General features: G+C 34.7%; 1 protein-coding gene across 7 annotated transcripts in view; it reads right to left on the bottom strand.

Moving 5' to 3' along the window:
- Window positions 1–26,244, bottom strand: part of LOC123683260 — a 77,219-nt gene that overhangs the window by 18,903 nt on the left and 32,072 nt on the right. Inside the window, exon 2 of one of the 7 annotated variants that reach the window (XM_045622213.1) lies at window positions 2,158–2,372. The exons of the other annotated variants lie outside the window; for them this stretch is intronic. Coding sequence (XP_045478169.1) covers window positions 2,158–2,254 — 97 coding nt within the window. The 5' untranslated portion in view covers window positions 2,255–2,372. The remainder of the gene's footprint in view (window positions 1–2,157; window positions 2,373–26,244) is intronic. 7 annotated transcript variants of the gene reach the window in all.

The raw sequence follows: 26,244 nt of genomic DNA on the forward strand, positions 1-26,244 counted from the left end.
TTAGCCGAGGTAGTATCAATGTATACTCTGTAGCATAAAATCTTCAACACCAAGAAGACGTTGGAAAGTTTTGACAAAACTAGGCAGAAATTTTCTACTAGTTGTAATCGATTAAAAGTTAATTCGAAACAATCTAGTAGCTATGGAAAATTTGATGTTTTGAGGCTGCAATCATGCCTAGAGTGCACAACGTGAAATTCAACGACAAATGTGTGAATTTGGCAGAGGCTGTATTATTGAATTACCTGAAGGTGTTTTTTTATTTAGAGAAATTGCTAATTGTCTAAACCGTAACCAATACGATGTTATCAAGTATGGTCTAGAGAAGGCCAAGAACGTCGTAGAGGAAGACTGCCAAGATGGACAAATGAGGATCAGGACAGCCATCTTCGATTGATGGCATTAAGGAGCTTTATAAATAGATTTTAAACAGGGTAATACCCATTCCTATATTGCAAGGAGATCTATGGAGCGTTTCGAAGAGGTTAACGTCCAATTTTTAGCCGAGGTAGTATCAATGTATACTCTGTAGCATAAAATCTTCAACACCAAGAAGACGTTGGAAAGTTTTGACAAAACTAGGCAGAAATTTTCTACTAGTTGTAATCGATTAAAAGTTAATTCGAAACAATCTAGTAGCTATGGAAAATTTGATGTTTTGAGGCTGCAATCATGCCTAGAGTGCACAACGTGAAATTCAACGACAAATGTGTGAATTTGGCAGAGGCTGTATTATTGAATTACCTGAAGGTGTTTTTTTATTTAGAGAAATTGCTAATTGTCTAAACCGTAACCAATACGATGTTATCAAGTATGGTCTAGAGAAGGCCAAGAACGTCGTAGAGGAAGACTGCCAAGATGGACAAATGAGGATCAGGACAGCCATCTTCGATTGATGGCATTAAGGAGCTTTATAAATAGATTTTAAACAGGGTAATACCCATTCCTATATTGCAAGGAGATCTATGGAGCGTTTCGAAGAGGTTAACGTAGAATCTTGCCGTGGCCACCTTGATCTTCCTAACTTTCGCCTATCGAGCATTTATGGGACATGATGGGTAGAAGATTGAAGCAATTAACCAATCTTCTACAGACCCAAAAGCTCTTTGGCATGAATTACAAATTGCCTGGGATGCAATACCTCAGGAGGAAAACGATCACCAGGTGAAATCCATGCTAAGAAGGAAAAGGAAGTGTCAAACTAATAGTGGTGGTAAAACAATTCGCTAATTTTTCGTTTGATTTCTTTAAAATTCTACTTTTGACTAGTTTATACTTTCTGCAAAGTTTAATCGAAAAACTTCAAAGCCTTCTCTTGGTGTATTTTTTATGTCACAGTACTGGATGGGCCTATCTCTAGACTCTGCATATCAGAAATTGAAATACCTTAAGATAAACATACTGTGCAAGTGCCAGTTTAAGAAGCAGAGAAGCACACTTCTGAACAAGACAGTTTGGAATCCTAAATGGACTTTGCCAGATTTGTCACTATGATCTCTGCAATTTTTGGGTAGTTATATAACAGCAGATCAAACTGGTAGCAGTTTTGGGAGACCGCTTTCCAGAATGATTTAATCTACTCTGGGGCCTATTTCACCTATCTACTTTGTATTTTGTTAAATTTGCAGAATATTGCACTACAATAGGGTTGAGAGATATTAAGGCCTGCTCCACTAAACTTGTTTTTCTTGATTTTCCACTTTGCAATTCTTTATCTTTTTTGTAAAATGCAATTCATTTGAAAAGAATCTAATAATGAAGTGTTGCAAAGTTGTTTGGTGAAACAAGCAATAAATTTCCATATTTTGTAATCGAAAATTGGTATCATCATACGATTGTTGTGATTTAAGTATTTTCAATTTTTTTTATGTTTCTAAACTGCCAAAACATCAAAACAAAATATTTCAACGATACTCTTTGATCTCAACCGATGCCAAAATTCTAGAAATGGATATAATTCACCAAATATCGGCTTGAGAACTTTCTTGAAGAGATGTAAAGAAAAATACAGCCGGTATTTTCGTATGATGATCCTTACATACAATTTGATCGATCTTGTCCAACAAGATGTTTATGGTACGTGATTTGAATGATCCGACATGCAAGACTAACTCTTCAATTTCTACAACGTTCTTGAATAGGGACATCATTACATACCTACTGCCCATCTCCAGCCATGTCTGTAATTGATGTTTTTCGCGTACACAGGCGTGCCAACATTACGGCGCCTGGGTCTTCTTATTATAACCAACATTGTCTCACCAGTTCCTATTGTTCGTTTTGAAAGACGCACTTATGGTATTAGTCACACTTAGGATGTTTATCGTCCATACGTTTTCGATTCATCCAACTATAATATTGTTTTGATCGAGCTACGAAGTTGATCGGAGAGAAATTAAAATAATTGAAAAGGAAAAGTAACGAAAATTATAAAGGAAATTAAATTATAAAATATAGATTGCTATGATTACTACATAATGGTTCGAAAGTCACTTCATTGAGGGTATACCTGTTGAATATCGCATAGTATATAGTAGAATTGTTAGTTAACATAATTAACATTAATATTTTTCATTGATTTCATTATACGATAATTTAAAAAAAAAATGATCGAGAAACTCGAGTATTTTTAAGGACTGTATTTTAGTTTAGCAACTCGAATAACATCGATTTCGTCGAATAGAAACTTATACTTATCACAAAGAAATTTTATAATTCAAGATATTTAAAATTTATCGGTAGAATTATCTCGGAAATTGAAGTTGTTTCACCCTTCACGAATGTCTCACCTAAATTTTCCTCAAATTATTTAGGAAAACTTTCTATCAAAAAGCTGGATAAATAATAGAACAAAAACAGCAAATAAATTGAAAATATTTAATCTTGAAAACAATTAATCAAAAATAAAATATTTTCAGTTCAGCAGATATTGTTCAAAATGATAATCCTCCATTTTAATGCATTTTTGGGCACGTTGATATGATATATAGGTAGTTGTTTCACAGATTTCGCTATCTTATTCGGTTGAAACGGTTGTACATCTTTCATGAGGGAATGTTTATTGGTCACCCTGTATGACGGTGGCAAGCTGAGTTTTAGAATGTTGATTATGAATTAATTCGTTGTGGTTATGAAAACGCAAAAATATATGATATTGACGTACAGAGTGATCCAATATTCAAGAAAATAGAAAAAGTCTAAAATTTTTTTAGGCCGGATCTGATTTATTCGATTTCAGAAATATTGAAAGAAGGCGATAGTAAAGGGTGACAAAACTTCAAAAATTGAAATTATTCGGTGGATTTGTTGAAGAGTTATTGAACTAAAAAAGTTTCACTCATAAGGGAATGTTTATTGATCACCCTGTATGACCTTGCCAAGCAGGGATTTAGAATTTTTATAATGAATTGATTCTTGTGGTTCCCAAAAGCTTCTGGTCGGATGTGAGTGCTTTCCTGTAATTTTCTCCTATAATAAACTTTTGGAATATTTCCTCTGAAATTTCCACCTCCGAATGTGTACAAACCGAAGCTTCAGAACTGGAATAATCCACCAAAATGAAGAAAACTGTAATATCCAAGCGTTCAGTTCTCGAAGCTAGGCACTTATTTCTGGACCTTCTCTAACAGGCTTGGACTTGAATATCTAGATTTAGACGAATATATTTAGATGGGAAACTGAAAAAGCAACGAAAGAGGTTGCAGATCAGACCTGGATGGATGCCTGGTGCCAGAACTGCGGTCTTATAATTGGCTGGCGAAATATAGTTTTTCACTGTTTGTACTCTGGAGTTTATTACCCTCTCGAGAAAAATCCAACCTTTCTAATTTCGTCAGAAGTTTCGTTTAATTAAAGATAAACAGAGGTTTCTTTGTTCAATTCGCAATGTTTCCTTTCTTTTCAATTTCGAGATTCTGGAATAGCGGTGTTAATTTTTTTTTAGTTGAGAAATTCGTTCATCGCTTGGCAACTGGGCAAATAATGATAAGTGGAATGTAAAGATGGAGAGATACAGACTGCCCGAATAAGGACAATGTAAAGGGTGAACAACAAAACTTTTTTCAAGACGTTATAAGAATATGAATGAGGTTTTCGAAACATATCGTGTTAGTGCCACCCTTATACACTGTTGACAAGTAATTTTCATATGTAATACCACAAAAGATAAAATGTTGCCGGCAAATTTTCTCGATTGCAATATTGCGAATGAAATTTGATCAAAATCACATTTTTGAAAAAATTCCTTGAGTGAAAATGCCTTCAATGTCAAAAATTGGCGAAATATTAATTTGTAAGACCTTTTGCTAGTACCAAGAAAAGTTGAACCAATAGTTTCCAAGAAGTTTTGATTCAAAACCTTCCAATTTCTCTTGTGTGTATCCTAATTTACCTGTTTTTAATCAAATTAAACCGGATTTATCGTGAATTATAACCGAAAATTGGATTAATCGAATTGGATGCTGTCAACAAAGCAGAGTATAACTTTCGAATATCGTGTAACTTGAAACATTATTGCATAAATTATATTTTAATCCCAAATTGAATTTTAATTACACATTGAATTATCGAATTTATATATGTAAAGGGTGTTTTTTAGAGCTATAGAACTTTAAATTGCAATAAAACAACGATGGATTATTCGATTGAAGTGAATTTTATTTATCCGCAAGATAATCTTGTGGCATTACATTTTAAATATGATTTCTGGCATATGACCGCCACGGCAGGCTCGGATGTAGCCCAATCTGGACGTCCAATTTTCGATGACCTTTTCCAACATTTGTGGCCGTATATCGGCAATAACACGGCGAATGTTGTCTTCCAAATAGTCAAGGGTTTGTGACTAATCCGCATAGACCAATGACTTTACATAGCCCCACAGAAAATAGTCTAGCGGTGTTAAATCACAAGATATTGGAGGCCAATTCACAGGTCCAAAACGTGAAATTAGGCGGTCACCAAACGTGTCTTTCAATAAATCGATTGTGGCACGAGCTGTGTGACATGTTGCTCCGTCTTGTTGGAACCACAGCTCCTGGACATCATGGTTGTTCAATTCAGGAATGAAAAAGTTAGTAATCATGGCTCTATACCGATCACCATTGACTGTAACGTTCTGGCCATCATCGTTTTTGAAGAAGTACGGACCAATGATTCCACCATCCCATAAAGCGCACCAAACAGTCAGTTTTTCTGGATGTAACGGTGTTTCGACATACACTTGAGGATTAGCTTCACTCCAAATGCGGCAAATTTGTTTGTTGACGTAGCCATTCAACCAGAAGTGCGCTTCATCGCTACACAAAAAATAAAATGGGCGTAGTGCGCGATACGTATTCCGCACAGAACCATTATTTTCGAAATAAAATTGCACTATTTGTAAGCGTTGTTCAGGCGTGAGTCTATTCATGATGAATTGCCAAACCAAACTGAGAATAAATCACTTGACAGCTGTTAAATCGGTCGCCATCTTGAACAGTAATGCCAACTTTAAGTTATATACCTCGAAAAAACACCCATTATTACCTACTCCATGAAAATCAAATCAAATCTTTGATTTATTCACTTTACACAGATTGCAATGAAGAAAAACAAATAAGCAACAATGAAAAAAATTGAAATCGTTTAACGTTAATTGCAGATTTTACATTATGGCTGAAAGATAAATGGTGCTACTATTGAAAAGGAAAAGTATATCATTATCACAATTCTTTTTAGCTAGTTTAAATGATCAATATTACTCCTGCAACCACTCTTGGGAAAATTACAAAGAATAAAGTGTCACCAACAGCAACTTAAGGTTTATTGACAGACCAAACATTCGTCTATCCTATCCATCGGCATGTTCCCAGGAGATTAGGAAACTTTTTGTCCAACCCCTATAACTCGAGCAAAGCAAGCTGTCGACACGGAGATGCATAATTCAATTTTCCATTCCGAGAATGTACGATATTTACCCATCCAAGAAATTCTTTCTTAACTCGTCGTCTTTTGCAAACAAAATTGCAGACTATAAATTCTGCGAAAGCGCTTGAAATAGTGTATAGGAGCATAAATTATGGAGGATTTTGTTTGGAATTTTCAGAGCGTTTTTCGGAGCTTCTATAGTTTTCTCATTAGATGAATACAAAGATCTGCTAAAGACAATTGGCAATACTTGATGTAGATGCTAAAATGAATTGATTAATTATGTAGATTAAATAAACGTGATTCATACCGAAGTTTTATCTTGCATCTTCCTATTTCTTTTAATTTTAAATTTACAATGAATCTTGATATGATTCTATCTTCGGAATGGTATATTTTTCACCCCTTTCAAGTGTTAGATGTCATGAATTGATTCTTTGAATAACTTCTATTCATGATCTCTAAAAGTATTTTTTAAAATTTTTTTGTGAAGCAATCCTTATGTAAATTCGTACAGACAATCCTTCCTGTTTTTACTTCACAATTAACTATCAAGTTTTGAATGTATCTAAAGGCTGTTCTCTAGAATCAATCGATTGTGGCACGAGCTGTGTGACATGTTGCGCCGTCTTGTTGGAACCACAGCTGCTGGACATCATGATTGTTCAGGAATGTTTCAGGAATGAAAAAGTTAGTAATCATGGCTCTATACCGATCATCATTGACTGTAACGTTCTGGCCATCATCGGTTTTGAAGGAGTACGGACCAATGATTCCACCAGCCCATAAAGCGCACCAAATAGTCAGTTTTTCTGGATGTAACGGTGATTCGACATACACTTGAGGATTAGCTTCACTCCAAATGCGGCAGTTTTGTTTGTTGACGTAGCCATTCAACCAGAAGTGCGCTTCATCGCTAAACAAAATAAAATGGACGTAGTGCGCGATACGTATTCCGCACAGAACCATTATTTTCGAAATAAAATTGCACTATTTGCAAGCGTTGTTCAGGCGTGAGTCTATTCATGATGAATTGCCAAACCAAACCGAGAATAAATCAATTGACAGCTGTAAAATCGGTCGCCATCTTGAACAGTAATGCCAACTTAAAGTTATATACCTCGAAAAAAAACACCCGTTATATGGTTTCTTCAATCGATATTCTGTTTGAATTTTATATGGTTTTGATGCTTAAATGGTTATTTTAAATATGCACCCAAAATTATAACCCGATCGAATTTGTAATCGAGGAAATATCGGATATTTCTTTTTCAATTTCCTTCTGGAAGTTCCAATGATGAATAAAATTTCACAGTGAGCTTGAAACTGTTATTTTATATTCATTCTCAAAATTAAAACTTCACATGTCACCAAGAAACTACGTTTTCTAATAATTTAGAATTCTAGAGAATATCGTATTTTTCAGTTTAATCATTTTTTATAGATTTTCTATCCAATATGCTTCTGATGGGATGCTGAGCTTCCCAGTATTTCATGGATTCATTCTCAAACTATTCCATATGGTTTCCTCGAAAATATTCGAATGAAGTGACTAATTCTTTCAATTAATGCTAGTCTGGCAACTATGAAAGCGAATTTAGGTGTTCGAAAATACTGTCTGGTGATGTTATTTGATATAATGGAATTATAATGGGTCAATGTAAGTCTACGACATACGATCCTCTTTATTTATTAGCCGGATATGACTCGACACTCTAATAAATTCATATTGAGGTTTTGAAGACTGATATCAGGCCTAGATAATGATAAAATAACCTGAGTTGTATGTTGTATAGATTTTATACAGGGGGTTTTCCAATTGAAATTGATCTGTGTAGTCGTAATTTCATGTCAAAAAGTTCATGTGAATACAGGATTCAAATTTGTCTACAATACAATAACTAGTGAGTCTATTAACTGAATAGAGTCCTTGATTTCTTCTTAAGTTTTTCCCAGTATTCACAAATGAGTACTGGTTTTGATAAAACAATTTAACAATTTCTAAACTTTGTTGAAGCTTGTGTCTTTCAATGATTAAGTGGCATAACCTACTGAACACAAATGACATAAGGAAGATCACAAATGATACACAATATTTCAAAACCCTACATAAGGCAAAAAAGTCTCTTCAAAATCTTTTAATTTTTTATTCAATATCGAATATACTGCTCTGCAAAAGTTAGGGAACTCTGAATTCGTTTATAACGTTCTGAAATGTACGTACATGAAAATACATAGGCACTTTTTGTGTTTTTTCTTATATCGATTTCGAATGAGTAAATATACAGGGGGGTCCAGATTTTAGTGCAATAACTTATCGGATAAAGCTTCTCTTTTCATGAAAAAATTGCTAAACATGAATCCTAACAAGCTTCGTTTTCGAGTTACAGGGTGTTGAAGTTTGAAAAATAAATAAGTTTTTTACATATAACTCTAGTATTATTACATTCATTGTTCCACCTCTTTTTATAATGAAGCTCTGGTAATTTCAGAAATGAAACAATTCTCTCGAAAAAAAGACAGTGGTGTAAATTTTCAATGAGAAAAGGATCATCGCACCCCTATATCTACGCCACTGGATAAGTTTGGCAGGAGATACTTACCTAATTCATTACACTATCAAGACTTCAGTACCTAAAAGTTAAAACAATGAATGTAATAATAATAGAGTTATAAGTAAAAACTGAGACTTTTTTCAAACATTAACTCCTTGGAACTCGAAAACGAAGCTTGTTAGGACATATGTTTATAGGATTTTTTTCATGAAAGTGAAAGTCTATCCGACGCCAAAGTTATTGCACTAAAATCTAGACCATCGATATCGTTTTTTTCTTAACTTCCTAACTTTTCAAGAGCAGTATACAGGGTGTCCCGTAAAGGCCACGTCAAACCGAGGGAGAATGTAGATCAAAGGATAAACCACCTGTTATGACAAAATTCCCATTATAAAAGTCTTACCGTTTTCGAGATATTTTTTTTTTGAAAATAATGAATTTTTGCCCCATTCAATAGTTTTGCCCTTACGTTTGGTACACTTTAACATTTTTCTGGTTAATTTTTTCAGTAAAATATAGCTGTAGAATGATTTTAACGTTTACATTAAAAACATCCTCCGAAAATTTTAAAGGGGGGCTATGAGAAATATTTTTATTGGAAATTTTGGTAGTGAATTATTTTGTTCATGAAGTAGAATATTAACATTCACCTAGAAACACTCTAAATCTTTTCGGGTTCAATGCTTCCTATTTATGATTTCCTACCTCTCGAGAAAACGAAATCTAACCACCAGCGAAATTTCCTAATACACGTTCAGAATCTGGATAGCGAAATACGATTCCCTTCATTCGACTAGAATTTCAGGAATGGATATCACGATATGTGGGGAATTCCTGGAACTGAAGCTTCCCAAATGGTTTTTTGATCCCACTCTAGAATATCTCTGGTTGTTCGAGATTCAACGGCCACATTTGCGTGTTGAAGATAATAATTTGTTGGAGGCGATCCAAATATCTATTGGATATCTCGATAGGTTATCGATTTTCTTCTCAGCACCACCGTTAGTTGTCGGTTATACTGATCAGCAAAAAAACGAGCGATTGAAAAGAAACGCCATCTTGGTTTTGAGTTTTTGTTGTTTATAAGCATCTAAACAGATCTCATAGGAGCTTGGTCATCCTTCTTTAAATTTTTAAATATTTATCTTTTTTCGATGTTTTTCAATTTGACCACGAATTCTGGCTGTTGAGTTCAATGATGAAGATATCAGGATCAACATCTCTTCACGTGGCTACGATAACTTTAAAATCCAGCCAGATATGAATGTGGCAGTGCTTGTAGTAGCTAGAAATCCTAAATTCCAAAAGAAAGCAGTTATAGACTTGAAATTTTCATGGTATGGCCCAACGTGTCAAATGGTTTTGTAGTTTTATAGCCATCTGGAATTTCGTAAATTTTGTTTCCTCAATTATCTACTCAGAAAATATTATGTTGTCCCCATCATCCTCACTCCTACGAGTGAGTGAGTTTCTGACTTGAAATGCGAGTATTATTTTAGGCCCAATGTGTCGAACAGTTTAGTAGTTATGTCCACCTGGAATTTAGTTTTCTCAATTACTCAAGAAAAAAAGATTCGATCGAATTGAAACTTGGTAGTTGTAGATTGTGAATTTGAAGCGAGTTTCATTGCACCATTCCCTTAATGTCTACTGTGTTCCTCATCAGAACTGTTCTCGTCATTAGTCGTCCTCTACTCTACAGCTCGCCCTCCAGTCCCTGAATTCTAATGAGCTGCACTGCTTGGGAAGACTCCAAGAAGGGTACTTCCCCACTTCTAAAGGGTGTTTTTTTCAGAGCTATAGAATAAATATATAGATTTATTCCAGTAACAAAAGATCCGACGGAATTCCAAGCTTCGTGCAAAATTTGGTAATAATAGTCGGCAGAACCATAGAAAATTGGAGCAGAATACTAAAAAAAATGAAGAAAGCACTAATGTGAGTATTTTGAGTGCTTATTCATTCATGAAGACCACAGAACTGTATGTAGAAGCAATAACAAGCTTCTGAGATCACGTCAATGATAAATGCTGCGCAATAACAAATCATAATGGAATTGAATCAAGTGCATTTCCAACCAGCTTATTTTCCAGATCTGGCCCCTACTATCAGTGATTACTTTTTGCAAACCTCAAAAAAATGCTTCAAGAAAATACATTAGGCTTAAATGAAGAAGTTATTGCTGAGTTTCAAGCCTATTTAGAGAGCAAAGACGAATTTTTGTACAGAAAAGGTTCGGAGAAGTTTGGGAAGTTTTAAAGTACATGTATCACTCTTGAAAATGACTAAGATTAACTAAATTCCAGAAAACGAAACAAAAATGTTATAATTCAAGATGAGTTATTAAACAATAAAAAAAACTTTTAATTTTAGAAACAAAATTCACGTACACAACCCAACGCTTCATTACAAGTCAAATAGCCTATTGTTGAGCAGTGTATATTGTATCATCAGTAAACAGGAGAATGGTTAGATACCTCCAGACTCAACTATATTCAATTTTGCTGCCGAATGCCTGCTTTTCAAGATAGACACGTGTCTAGCTTCACAGGAAGTTCGGGAAGCATCGGACACATCTTGAATGTTTAACGTGCACAATGATTTGTAACGGTACACCCAGTTTTATTGGCGCAAACAAAGGGATACTACAAGTCTATCTTATCTGATAGAAGCAACAGAAGCTCGTCACCCACGTCCCGATTTGAACGAAAGGCGTGAGATGTGTCGCGTGTGGAAACTTTAGTATTTTAGTACGGTACTTCTTGTCTTGCTGTAATAGGATTATCTGCTTGTCTTGGAGAAATTGCAGGCTAGCAATGACAATGCAGTCATTAGCTAGTTTTTTCAGATTCGACATACGAGTTAGGGTCTACCGGGGGACAAATAGAGCGTGAATTCCATCCAGTGGCGTCTGTTGTCTTGTCTTAACGCCAGTTCAGAGAAAAGCAGTATAATTTTTATACATTTCGAGACGTCAATTTTATATATCCCAGAATAAATGGTCAATAATAATTCACCACAAGATTCTATGATCAAAAATATTGGGGAAAATTTCAATAATTTTTTTCAGAAATGACAATCCAAAGTTTTGTACTTCCTCGTCTTGATTTCCACCAATAACAAACGCTCAATTAAATTCAATTTTAATTATTCAAAATGGTTTCCAGATGGAAAAACTGTATGACAGCACCTGTCAGTAGTTTTTTCTAGTTTACCCGCGGCAAAACTTGACATGAAAGATAGCAATATCTTTGAAAACAAGTAATTATGGTCTAATGAAATAGTTTTGTCAAATACCATTCGGGCGTTTAATTTTTCCTGTGAAAAGAATCGAAAAACCGCACTGCAAAGTAAAAAACCTAACAAATAAAGAGCATTGATTCAGGTTGCCACAAGCACTCATGATTTTTGTTAAAATATTACTTAGCACGCGTTCTTTCGATCTTTTTCGGAAAAATTAGATAACCTTATGATATTACTTACTAAAAAAACTTGTTTTTCTCTTTTATCGATCAGATACACGAAAAGACAGATTTGAAAATCTTCCATGACTGAAATGTTGCCTGAAAATTGGAAAATATTGAAATATTTTGTAGAATCCTCATTTTGAGGAGCATCTGCTTGAAAATTTTCATTGTAGGTTTGCTCTAGTAGTTTGGGCTCCTAAGTAACAAGAATCATATCAAATCTGATGATTTATGTTGAAAAACACTAATTCTGGTCAATGGCCTATTTTGTTATTTTATTTACATTTAATGTTTCGCCACCTGATATGATATGACCCTGTATGAATCTGCATGAATTCAATTTCAAGATTCAGCATTGACGTAATACTGGATATTGAACAAAATTCAATGAAAAATCGCTATTAGGAAAAATAGTTATTTAGGGTTATTCTACAGAAAAAATAATGAAAAAAGGTGCGATGAACAGTTGACTATGATTTGTACATTTTAAATAATGTATAATTCGGTGAATCCTAAAAAAATAAAGTAAAGTAAACTCCGATACAATATTCCACAGGTAGGCACATTCTGCAGTATTATCTTTTAAACAGGCCACGAGCCGCCACTGGTTCTCTTCCGTTAAAAATGATCTTTTTGACGTAGTGTGAATGGTTGTTCTTACTATATCTTCGACAGATCTTCGGTTAGGTTAGACTGTTAATTCTATTTATTATCAATGAACGTATCTAAGATTAATCGACCTATCTATTCTTGGAATCTATTTGAGATAATTGGATGCAATCTGGTTTAACAATCACTGTCAAATGAGAAAAGCACTGACGTGAAGTCTGGATCTTCTGAGCGCAAGAACCTTCAAACCATGATAACTGAATAAAATTAATTTGCAAAAAGGAAAATTTTAGAAAAATTGTTTTTTGAGGAAGTTACATGGATTGGCAAAATGCCAATGGAAACCTCAATCGAACTCAATCTTTGAACGGGTTCACAAAAACTTCACTTAATTTTCATTTGAAGACCTAATGCACAAAATTTCAGAATCCATTTCAATTGTTGGGTAGTATATCTGAAGAGTTGTTGAACAGTCCCTGCATGTGATGGGGTGACCTTATTGAGTTGGGGTTTGAAATTAGAGATGAGGGCATACACATGGCGTTTTAGGAGCTGGCAGTTGAAATTGGACCCTCCTAGATATCCTTATTTGCTTGGAGTAAGCGATTTCATATGATTTCTGTTCGATCAGGTTTTTTGAACTTTTCATACAACCGTTCCGATTTTATTTGTTTTGGCTTAGATGATCGATATGAAATGTGAGCATTATTCGAAGGGTATTCATATTTTCCATTCAATCCATTCGCATTGGAATATTGAGAAAAACATGGCAAGTTTTGCAAAATGATTCATTATTTTCGTCCAGATCTATTGAAAACTAGTTCCCCAATAAGTTCTTGTATGATTTCTCTAGTTCACAAACTAGTTTCTTATGTAGTTCCGTGAAAGACTAGTTCTTGTATATAAAGGGTGTTTTTTTTTAGAGCTATAGAACTTTAAATTGCAATAAAACAACGATGGATTATTCGATTGACATGAATTTTATTTATCCGCAAGATAATCTTGTGGCATTACATTTTGAATATGATTTCTGGCATATGAAAGCCACGGCTGGCTCGGATGTAGTACAATCCGGTCGTCCAATTTTCGATGACTTTTTCCAACATTTGTGGACGTATATCGGCAATAACACGGCGAATGTTCCGTGTATGTCGAAACACCGTTACATCCAGAAAAACTGACTGTTTGGTGCGCTTTATGGGCTGGTGGAATCTTTGGTCCGTACTTCTTCAAAAACGATGATGGCCAGAACGTTACAGTCAATGGTGATCGGTATAGAGCCATGATTACTAACTTTTTCATTCCTGAATTGAACAACCATGATGTCCAGGAGCTGTGGTTCCGACAAGACGGCGCAACATGTCACACAGCTCGTGCCACAATCGATTCATTGAAAGACACGTTTGATGACCGCCTAATTTCACGTTTTGGACCTGTGAATTGGTCTCCAAGATATTGTGATTTAACACAGCTAGACTACTTTCTGTGGGGTTATGTAAAGTCATTGGTCTATAAGGATAAGTCACAAACCCTTGACCATTTGGAAGACAACATTCGCCGTGTTATTGCCGATATACGGCCTCAAATATTGGAAAAAGTCATCGAAAATTGGACGTCCAGATTGGACTACATCCGAGCCAGCCGTGGCGGTCATATGCCAGAAATCATATTTAAAATGTAATGCCACAAGATTATCTTGCGGATACATAAAATTCATGTCAATCGAATAATCAATCGTTGTTTTATTGCAATTTAAAGTTCTATAGCTCTAAAAAAACACCCTTTACTAGCCTAATTCCACTTCCATACTGCCATATCAGCTTTGAATCGATGAATTACAAACACATATGGAAATTAATTGATTTCTTTCATTTCCATGAATTGAAAACAGAAGTTCAATAAATAGATCAAAGCCTTAGACTATAGTAGTTTTCAACATTTCTATGACAGAACAGAGAGAAAATACAAATAAAAAAACAAGAAGGTATGTATGATAAAGAAGAATACAACACAATACAATCGATTTTCATTTCTAAGCAACCAATAATAGGGAAGTAGGTTGAGTCTTCATCCATAATGATTCAAGCACTATTGTTCAAAGGAGTATCGCAATTGTTTGCTTTTCTCTAATCAAAACTGACTGAGTCAGGTGATTATCTCCATTTAAATGAAAGGTGGTCTCTAATGACTAAAACATGTTTGCAAGTCTACTTCTACGAAATGATAAGCTGATTTCCAAAGAAATCCAACATACATTCTTCAATTGGAAAACTTCAGTTGAGAGCAAATTCCAGAGGTACTTCTATACCATATCAAATGAAAAATGTTTATGACATCACTTTTCTTGCTTGAATAATCAACCAAGGAATAATAAAGACGTTCATTTCAATTCAGAAATATAGAGCTGTTCCATTCATCGAACAATACAAGCGGTATCGTTTCTGAATTGGGTAACAGATAAAATAGCAGTTTTTTTTTTCAAAGAGAAACAATAGAATTTGTTGCATAACGCTTCCTTGGTAATATAATACCCAATATAGCTATTGTGAGCTGTTTCGAAACATATTATATTTTCGATAGTAAATGAAATCTAGACTACTACATAAAGAGATTGCTGGAATTTTTACGATCAAAAAGTCAACAAGTTATCAGTGAACAGACAGTAATATCGCTATATGGAAGATATATGAAGTAACAATGAGGAAATTGAGTTATTAGAAAGAAGTTTCTTATAATTTTTTTGTAGACAAACTTACTACGAAATTATATGTTCCAATTACAAAATGGATACATTTGAGGAGAATAGTGATTTGTCATTAGAAGTATTTGAGCGAATTTTTGAGAAAAAATGTGTTTTTACTGATATTGTTCTGATAACTGAATATTAGGCTTGAATTCTGGTTATGGTTATCCACGAAAAGCTTGAAATTATTATTATACAGCCACAATTTTGTTGGATCTTATAAAATATCAGATTTTTTTCAATATATGCTCAAACATTCAAGGATTCTGAAACGCAAATCCAGCATTAATCTTGAAATTATTATTTTACACGTATCATCTACCAATTCCCAAATGAACAATCGACTTTTAATGCATCTCATATTACCAATATTTTATCACCTCTCTATACAAGCTTCCCGAACCGAAATATTAACTAGAACAATCACATGTTCTGGTTGATGATGTAAAGTGTAGGTTGCCCAACTGATGCATCACCCGTCGTAGTCACATGACCTGCGTGTATTTAAAACAAAATCCAGACCACACAAGATTAATATCGATGCGTGTTTTATTTTAAGTTTTATGGTTAATGAATGAGGAAATACACTGACTTCTGTTTTCTTTCACCGTGAATGGTGGAGATATCCATTGATGAAACAGTGTTCAAATTAGAAATGGATGATATCAAGGGGAAAGATAAATTAAGAAGAAATACATGATTTCAGAGTTTGGAAATTTTTGAATTATTTTAACGAAATCAGGGCTCATTTGTAAATACTGAAGAAGAACTCATAGACGCCGAGAGTATTCAGTTGATCGAGTCATCATTTGTTGTATTGTAGAGAGATTTAAAAGTGAAAATTTCTTCACACGATACAATACAAGAGTACCAGTACCAAGTACTGAGCCACTCTAAGTACTCTACTCTGTGAAGTAGATCAAATAAGATTTTAAATATGCAATAAACCAAAATTCTAAACAATTAACTCGTTACTTTTTCATATTCAAAAACGGTTTCTTACAATCGTGAATCAAAAATATTGAATAATATTAACGGGTGTTTTTTTTCGAGGTATATAACTTTAAGTTGGCATTACTGTTCAAGATGACGACCGATTTCACAGCTGTCAAATGATTTATTCTCAGTTTGGTTTGGCAATTCATCATGAATAGACTCACGCCTGAACTATGCTTGCAAATAGTGCAATTTCATTTCGAAAGTAATGGTTCTGTGCGGAATACGTATCGCGCACTACGTCCATTTTATTTTGTTTAGCAATGAAGCGCATTTCTGGTTGAATGGCTACGTCAACAAACAAAACTGCCGCATTTGGAGTGAAGCTAATCCTCAAGTGTATGTCGAAACACCGTTAAATCCAGAAAAACTGACTGTTTGGTGCGCTTTATGTGTTGGTAGAATCATTGGTCCGTACTTCTTCAAAAACGATGATGGCCAGAACGTTACCGTCAATGGTGATCGGTATAGACCCATGATTACTAACTTTTTCATTCCTGAAAAGAACAACCATGATGTCCAGGAGCTGTAGTTCGAACAAGACGGCGCAACATGTCACACAGCTCGTGCCACAATCGATTTATTGAAAGACACGTTTGGTGACCGCCTAATTTCACGTTTTGGACCTGTGAATTGGCCTCCAAGATCTTGTGATTTAACACCGCTAGACTCCTTTCTGTGGAGCTATGTAAAGTCATTGGTTGACCATTTGGAAGACAACATTCGCCGTGTTATTGCCGATATACGGCCACAAATGTTGGAAAAAGTCATCGAAAATTGGACGTCCAGATTGGACTACATCCGAGCCAGCCGTAGCGGTCATATGCCAGAAATCATATTTAAAATGTAATGCCACAAGATTATCTTGCGGATAAATGAAATTCATGTCAATCGAATAATCCATCGTTGTTTTATTGCAATTTAAAGTTCTATAGCTCTAAAAAAAACACCCTTTAGATAGATTTAAAAGTGACAATTTCTTCAAACGATACAAGAGTACAAGTACCAAGTACTGAGCCACTATAAGTACTCCACTCTCTGAAAAAGATCAAATAGATTGTAAATATGCAATAAACAAAAATTCTGAAAAAATATCTCGTTACTTTTTCATATTCAAAAACGGTTTCTTACAATCGTGAATCGAAAATATAAAATAATAATATAATCAATTTATTCCAAGTTTACGGAATATTAGAAGATTACTGTCGACTAAAATACATTACCTGAGCAAGAATTCAGTTCCTGCCACTCTTCGTACTTATCCTTTTGGAATATTTATGAAGCCTGATTAATATTCATTAGGTAGGTTGTTAATACGTGCTAAAGAAGTTATCCTAGTACTCGCAACATGAAAGAAGGTAGATTTGTGTTTATCAGAAGTCGGTTTCCTGTCACCATATGAGAATATTAAATAACGAAATACAACACTGCAAATTCTACAAAAAGGTTCATTACCCTACATTGAAAATTAAGGAGCTTACTAAAATGTTTTTTGGCTTATGGCAAAGGTTTTGTGAGTAACACTCATAGAAACGACAGTTATAATTAACTCAAAATGATGCATGCAAATCGATTTACACTGGTGAAAGATTTGCATGGATCATTTATTCTAAATAATGGCTGGATTGCAGTGAAAACAATAAATCTGTTTGTGAAATTTACAACGTTTTCTTATTTTAAGTTTTGTTCTACGTGCGAATGATTCCTTTTACAATTGGCAAATGATACTTTTCGCACATTTGTAGAGGAAATAGAACTTCAAACCAAGTTTCAATGGGCTTTTAGAAGTTAGAAGTTCGTCGTCCAAGAACTTTTGTAATTTTTCATCGCTATCAATTGTTTCTACGCCAAATTGAAGATAAATTCTTTGGTATTAATACAAACTCCAGAAAAGTTTTCCAAAAATGTTGATAGCTGATTTATATAGTGTGGAAAAAAACATGTAAAGGGTGTTTTTTTAGAGCTATAGAACTTTAAATTGCAATAAAACAACGATGGATTATTCGAATGACATGAATTTTATTTATCCGCAAGATAATCTTGTGGCATTACATTTTAAATATGACTTCTGGCATATGACCGCCAGGGCTGGCTCGGATGTAGTCCAATCTGTACGTGCAATTTTCGATTTTTCCAACATTTGTGGCCGTATATCGGCAATAACACGGCGAATGTTGTCTTCCAAATGGTCAAGGGTTTGTGGCTTATCCGCTTCCGCATAGACCAATGACTTTACGTAGCCCCACAGAAAATAGTCTAGCGGTGTTAAATCGCAAGATCTTGGAGGCCAATTCACAGGTCCAAAACGTGAAATTAGGCGGTCACCAAACGTGTCTTTTAATAAATCGATTGTGGCACGAGCTGTGTGACATGTTGCGCCGTCTTGTTGAAACCACAGCTCCTGGACATCATGGTTGTTCAATTCAGGAATCAAAAAGTTAGTAATCATGGCTTTATACAGATCACCAATGACTGTAACGTTCTGGCCATCATCGTGTTTGAAGGAGTACGGACCAATGATTCCAGGATTCCACCAACCCATAAAGCGCACCAAACAGTCAGTTTTTCTGGATGTAACGGTGTTTCGACATACACTTGAGGATAAGCTTCACTCCAAATGCGGCAGTTTTGTTTGTTGACGTAGCCATTCAACCAGAAGTGCGCTTCATCGCTGAAAAAAATAAAATGGACGCGATGCGTATTACGCAGAGAACCATTATTTTCGAAATAAAATTGCACTATTTGCAAGAGTTGTTCAGGCGTGTGTCTATTCATGATGAATTGCCAAACCAAACGGAGCATAAATCACTTGACAGCTGTTAAATCGGTCGCCATCTTGAACAGTAATGCCAACTTAAAGTTATATACCTCGAAAAAAAACACCCGTTATTTGTAGTCGAATTTCTTAATACCCTGTGAAACAGTTCGATAAATTTTTGGAGTAAATGCTGCGAATTTCAAAGTCTTTTATATGATTTTTTGACGATTTGAGCATTATTATAGCCACTCATAGTATAAATTTTGCTGTATCTTTTCTTTTTTCCACTGTTAACCCATTTGAGTGTATAGGAGTGAAGTTCGTACATTTCTCAGGAATCTACTCTATTAAATATTTACAACATCGGCATTGTAGAAGCAACCTTGAACTCATTGAAAGATAACATATCACTCCTCTTCATCTTGAAATAAGGCGGTGATAACGCATATCACTACTTGACAATTTTGTCGACAGACGAATAAACGTCAGAAAACCTGAGTTAACCGAAGAAGATGATAACCACAAAGACATTATAAATAACCTTCCTAGTGTATAAGCAGTAGAAGCGGCTTAATAAAGAAGCAGTGGAATTCTGTAAGCAGCCTCCTTATACAGCACTTCTGGGGGCGTTAATTGAAGAAATTCTTTCATGGACCACAATAACTCAAACGAACATGACTGTAATTGATATCTATTTCGGAATGATTAGAGTTAAATGTACAGGGTGTTGGTCTCCTAGTTCTGTTACTGCTGGAAACTGAATATGATTGAATAGAACAATTCTGATGTCAATTACTTGAAAACCAATAAACAGCTCAATATATGTAACTAACAGTAATGTGATTAATCATTTTTTATGGCTGAGAAGTTCAGAAAATCATCTAGCTACTCTTAATGACTTAGGAATCCAACTCAGAGAAATTTGGGAAGGATTAGATCAGAACATTTTAACATCACTCATTTTGAGTATGAACCGTCGTTGCCAAGCTGTAATTAACGCAAGGGGTGGAAATACCTAGTATTAAATCACTTATCAGCATTCCAGTATTTTGAAAATTGTTTATTTCTCTTCTTTCACATAAGATTCGGTGAAATCCTGAATTTTTCTTCCATTTAATGTGTTTTGTTTCGTTCAAAACCTTCCCGAGAGAACATAAAAAATAAGTTATAAAGTCAATGTAGATTTAACTTTCATTAAAATTGAGATTTTCAGAACGTGCGTTTATTTTTTTGCGCAGTGTAGTTTTTTGTTGATATCAAAATGAAACCTCTCAACAGAAAACCCTTCAGTATAATAAGTTCAATCTGTGCATAATTTCGTGTCAAGAGCTGCGTCAGAACCATAGAAAATTCCGGAAGTATATCGAAAACAAAAAAATTAAATCAGGTGCTTGTACTCTCGAAGACCACATATATACCTATATACATATATGGTCTTCAAGTTTCCAATTGGCACATGAATGAACGAGTGTTGAAAAGTATCTGACATTAAATAAGTGCTTTTTTTCAAGATAAAAATCGACCACTGCTCACACGATCAAAACACATGTGCATCCCAGATACAAAAACTCATTGTGATCATCTGTGGGATACCTCGTGACTCAACAACTAATTAACATAACGTCGATGTCGATTCCAAATTCAAATCTCCTTATTAGTAAGACTTGTTTTGAAGCCCTGGCATCGAAACTGACCAATCGATTGTTATGTACCATTGTTGGCGATTCTTGGAACCCAGTTTTTTTTTAGTTTCTCCAAGTTTGTTTCGTCCTTCATAACCTCAGGATGTTTGTGGGAAAAAAGTAGAGATATATAATTAAGTTAGGTTAGGTTCGTACGATTTCTTTTCTTTGGAACTGTGACATAAGATAAGAAATCAATAGCTGTCTTTCAGAGGCATTCACAGCACCAGAAGAAAATACTGTCGTTTTAGGAGTGAAGAACAAAGAAGCTACAAGCTATGCCTATTGATAGAGTTGGTTTTTTTAAATCGTTCAATAAATATTATCCCCCAAATAACTTCACCCTGAAACTCTCTGCATGGAATCATTAATTATAAAACAACAATTTTTTGGTCAAGTAGATCACGTCTTTCCAGCAACCCAATTTGCAAATCGTGCAACAACAAAGGTTTCAAACAGTTCAAGGTTCACAAACTAAAGTTCCCATCATACACATTGTTTGTTAATATCTGTTTCAACGTTTCGAATGCAACACCACCAATTTCTCAGCTACAAGCTCCTAATGAGCAGGTATACTGAGTTTCTCTCCAATTCTCACACTGTCAATGTCAAGAACGGCAGGTTAAAAACGGTCAGTTCATAATTCTGACCGACATGTGAGAATAATTGGCTGTCTTCAGATATTCTGCGAGAAAACAAGAAAGCTATGGGATGGCTAATAACTAATATCCTTTAGGTACTTTATGATTGTGAGGTTTCACCACGTGCATAAATATTTGAGAGCGGAACTCCACGATTGTACACTGCACGACGTGAAAATTGTGACGTCCTCTTCGAAACAATACTCGGATATATCCAGAAACCAAACAACAGTCGAAATTATTAGAAGCACTAAGTGAATAAGCTTCTTGAAGAGGGTAAGAAGTAAGATTAGTTCAGATTAAATGTCGATTGACATTCAGAATTACGACCTGTTTGGTCGTTCGTATTTAACCCAGCTTAAAAATTCCAATAGAGATCGTCTTGCATGTTGGCAACTCTGACAACGTCCATGGGAGCCTTAGCTATCACTTTGTGAGGATACAGAACTGGCTTGCCTAGAAGTGTGCTCCAGAATATTTGCATAGTGGCAAGCATACCTAAAAAAAAAAGCAGACACTGCAAATCTCATCTGCCAACTATTGGCTTCTTTGTGTAGGACGAAAAAATCCACTAACCTTAAGTTTTTTTTTTTAACCCTCATAAGAATTCAGGTCTAGCAAGTGTTACCCTTGATGCCTTTCTTGGAAGTCTTATCTGCTTGTTCATTGCCTTCAAGACCAATATGCCCTGGCACCCATAGCAGGCACTTTGATGTATTTAGTATAAAATTTTATGGTTTAACAACTACCAGATCGACAAAGAGATGTAGCTATGTGATCCCAAGTTTCATCTTTTGGTAAATGTACCAGAGATAAAAACTGATAATAAGTCCATTTTCACAATTGTTAAAGAACAAGAAATGAATAGTTCAAAGATGATTAGAGTCTTTATGTCCACAGAATTATCCAGAAAAAAAAATCCTTTGGCCTTTAGAAAAAGCACTTCAAAAAAACACATATGGCAACATTCCAAGTATCATTACGAAATATCTGAGTTTGTGATTTACTGAAAAATATACAGGTCAATGACTACGTCGAATATCGCAAATTTTTCTGGCAGAAACTGTAGCCAATATAAGGGTATGCTGAAATATCATAGTGGTTAGCAGATTACGTCTATTGCTGAAGGATAATATATAGAGGACAGTATATCTTCCAAAAATAAGGGTTCATATCTTCTGGGTCCGGTTTGATAACCAGGCAATAAAACATGAATCCATGTTTGATGCAGACAATCTCTCAGAATTACCAATTTCATATTAATTTGAATAAAAAATGTTGATAGTGTTCACATATCTTTGTTGTTTGACTATAGTATGTTCGGATTGAATAATAATGGGACTGAAACCGAACCCTGTGGAACTCCTAAATCCACCGCAAATAGATGTATGCAGCTGTAAATCATGCAATAAGAGAAAATACAAGTGGAAGGATTCTTTCCGAGTGAGATTAACAAGTATGTATATACCGGGTGTGACATTTTCTTTGTCACACAGCTTACGAGATGTAATCGCGAAACTCCTGCATGTATTATTACAGATTGGCTATACACGTCGGGCCAAACAAAAATTGAATTAATAACAGTAATACCTCAGGTTTGATAACCCGTGCGTTTATTATACAGTGTGTGGGGATTCCAGGCCTGCGGCGTTAATAAATTCAAATTTGCCGCATTCTTCGTGCTGGTATAATGGTCTTGGCCGGTCGGCGAATCGGCCAGCAACAACAGTACTTTTCGTTCGGACGTTGCCAAGGTGCTTGAGCTGGCGCCTTGATTGCATTTCGTAAAATGGCTTGTTATGTCATAATTTCTTGGATGTTTTCTGTGGTTTTTGGAGATGGAGGTTAAGGAGAATTTTAGTTTTTGATTTGGTGTCGATGGAATTCTTCTGTTTTTGATTTCGAGGGGTAATAGAACAAAAATAACTATGTTCAAATTTCTATGTTTTGTGAAAACTCGAAACTCGAAACACACGAATACAAAGCATTTGCGGGCCCTTGTTTATGGAACTTTTTTTAATGATTCAGGGAATCTATCATTTTCGTTGGTACATCCAATTTAGGAGCACCTGTATATGTGGTTCAATTTGTACAGGGTGGGCAAATTTCGATGTTTTAGCACTACAACTTTTGAACCAGGGGAGATAGACAAAATCTGATACCCACTTCTCGATCTCTTTTTCTGAGAAACTAAAAAGGGTAGTTTTCGTTTTTGGCCACCTTCTTTTGTTTTCGAGTTATGAGTGAAAATTGGAAAAATGGCGAAATCGAAAAACAGTTATATCTCCGCTAATACTGATGATAGAGCTCTGAAATTAAAACATTATACAGGCACTTTTTTACGTAGAATCCAGTGGCGTGCTTGTATTTTCAAGAGGGTTTTTAATTACGAAGCTATGACCCAAAGTTATGTTTTTTTAAATGGGAACACTAGATTTTTGTGTCATTTTCTGAAAGCTTAATTTTTCCTGATTTCAAAAATATATAACATCGTATGATTCGGATCAATATAAATAATAGAAAATGGCCAAAAACCTCTTTTCACCTAAGAGTCTCAATATTTCTATGGTTTCAACTGTTGATGAACACAGAAAAATTGAGCTTTCTATAACAAGAGCAGTGTCCTTCCGTCAATCTGATTATTTCTATGCTTTTCACTTATTTCTACAAAATTCGAATCTAGATATGTTTTATAAATATTTTATCTAAAAATTGATTTGGAAATAACGGAGAAACCACAAGATCGAATTTTTCAATCGAAAGAGTTGTATTGAGATGCATGTATCAGGAGATTATTTACATAGGTCTCCAGAATCAATACGCACAAGTACCAATCCATTTTAAACAGCATATGAAATAATGCATATCTGATTGAACTCAACACTTTAATTACGAAGGGACAAACAAGAAATAATATTTAACCTAATAATGACAACAATTGCACAATGCGCAGTCGACACCTCTTCTCGATATTTCAATAGATGAATATTTGAAACTGTGTTCAAGCTACCTAGGAAACTTTTTCCAAGTTCGTTTATCTTTTCGAAACTATTTGTATAAAATAAATATAGATTCGAATTTTGTAGAAATAAGCGAAAAGCATAGAAATAATCAGATTGACGGAAGGACACTGCTCTTGTTATAGGAAGACTCATCAACAGTTGAAACCATAGAAATATTGAGACTCTTAAGTAAAAAAAGGTTTTTGACCATTTTCTGTTATTTATTTTGATCTGAATCATACGATGTTATATATTTTTGAAATCAGGAAAAATTAAGCTTTCAGAAAATGGCACAAAAATCTAGTGTTCCCATTTAAAAAAACATAACTTTGGGTCATAGTTTCGTAATTAAAAACCCTTTTGAAAATACGAGCACGCCACTGGATTCTACGTAAAAAAGTGCCTGTATAATGTTTTAATTTCAGAGCTCTATCATCAATATCAACGGAGATATGAATGTTTTTCGATATCGCCATTTTTCCAATTTTCGCTTATAACTCGAAAACAAAAGAAGGTGGCCAAAAACGGAAACTACCCTTTTTAGTTTCTCAGAAAAAGAGATCGAGAAGTGGGTATCAGATTTTGTCTATCCCCTCTGGTTCAAAAGTTGTAGTGCTAAAACATCGAAATTTGCCCACCCTGTACACTATTATAAACAAATTTCATTCGATTCGGTATTTTTCAATAAAATGCTTTCTTGAGTAGGTATATCGTTTGTGGTAAAAACATCATGTTTCACCTTTTTGTGGTTCACTCGAAATTATCATTCAGTCTCGCCACAAAAAGAAAAATTTCTCAATTTTAACGCAACAATATACTTTCATACTGCCTCCAATTCGTTGTTCAAAATTGGTTAGATACAAATCGACCAAAAATGTCACCAACAGAAACCACATCTCCGCCATCTTTCTTCATACTTTTCTGTCCCCCTTCGATCAACTTGTAATTGAAGTCGAGTCGCAGAGTTTGAAGTCCGATCTTCCAACTTTTCCGCTTCCATATACCAAGAAAGAAAAACAAATCCCTGTAATTTGATAAATCGAACTGAGACATAAGGAAAAATAACTCCGACAAACTTTATAGGTCAGACCAGATGGCATCAGCGGCATGAGGTTTCAGATGGAAAAGATGAGGTTGTCCGATCTGATAAGCAGGATATGAACCTCCAGGCTCTTCAGGATATCCAGCTTTATCTCCTGGAAACAACATCCGACTGGTGTATTTTATCTTTTGGTTTGTTTTGCATATATGGGTTGATGTTGACAAACAAAGTGTTTAGGAAAGCCACATCCACTGATATATTCAATGCACTAGATTCAAACGAATCATATTCACACAAAATTTCAGCATTTCTATCGATGATTCATAGAGCGTTCACCTTACAATTATCTAAAGTAAACCGCGAAATTTAACTAGAAACTATAAAAACAATAACTGCAAACAATTGGTTCAGACATTCAATTTTATAGAGAATTGAGTAAATAGAAAACAGCACAAATAGTCATAAATTGAATTTACCTCAACATATAAAAACCAAAGAAACCAACAAATTAATTTCTCTCTCATACTTCGGTGATACGAGTGTAAAAGTAGCTGATAGTCTTTCCAAGTTGAATCTGATTATTGTTCTCAAACCAATAAATAAAATATCATCGTTGTTACTCATTGAAAAATACACAACCAAAAGCCGCATGAGCGAAATGATTTTATATAAATCAAATAATTTGACAACTTTGTGTCTAATCCTTCACAATAATATATCTATATGATATATTTAGTTTATTTTTGTCTTGGAATATATTCCAATTCTAAAAATGACAAATTTAATAATCAACCAAAAGAAGTTTCAAAATGACTAAAAATGTATCAATTAAGTAAACGGTT

Source organism: Harmonia axyridis, chromosome 1, assembly GCF_914767665.1.
Source record: "Harmonia axyridis chromosome 1, icHarAxyr1.1, whole genome shotgun sequence".
NCBI classification, from domain to species: Eukaryota; Metazoa; Arthropoda; class Insecta; order Coleoptera; family Coccinellidae; genus Harmonia; species Harmonia axyridis.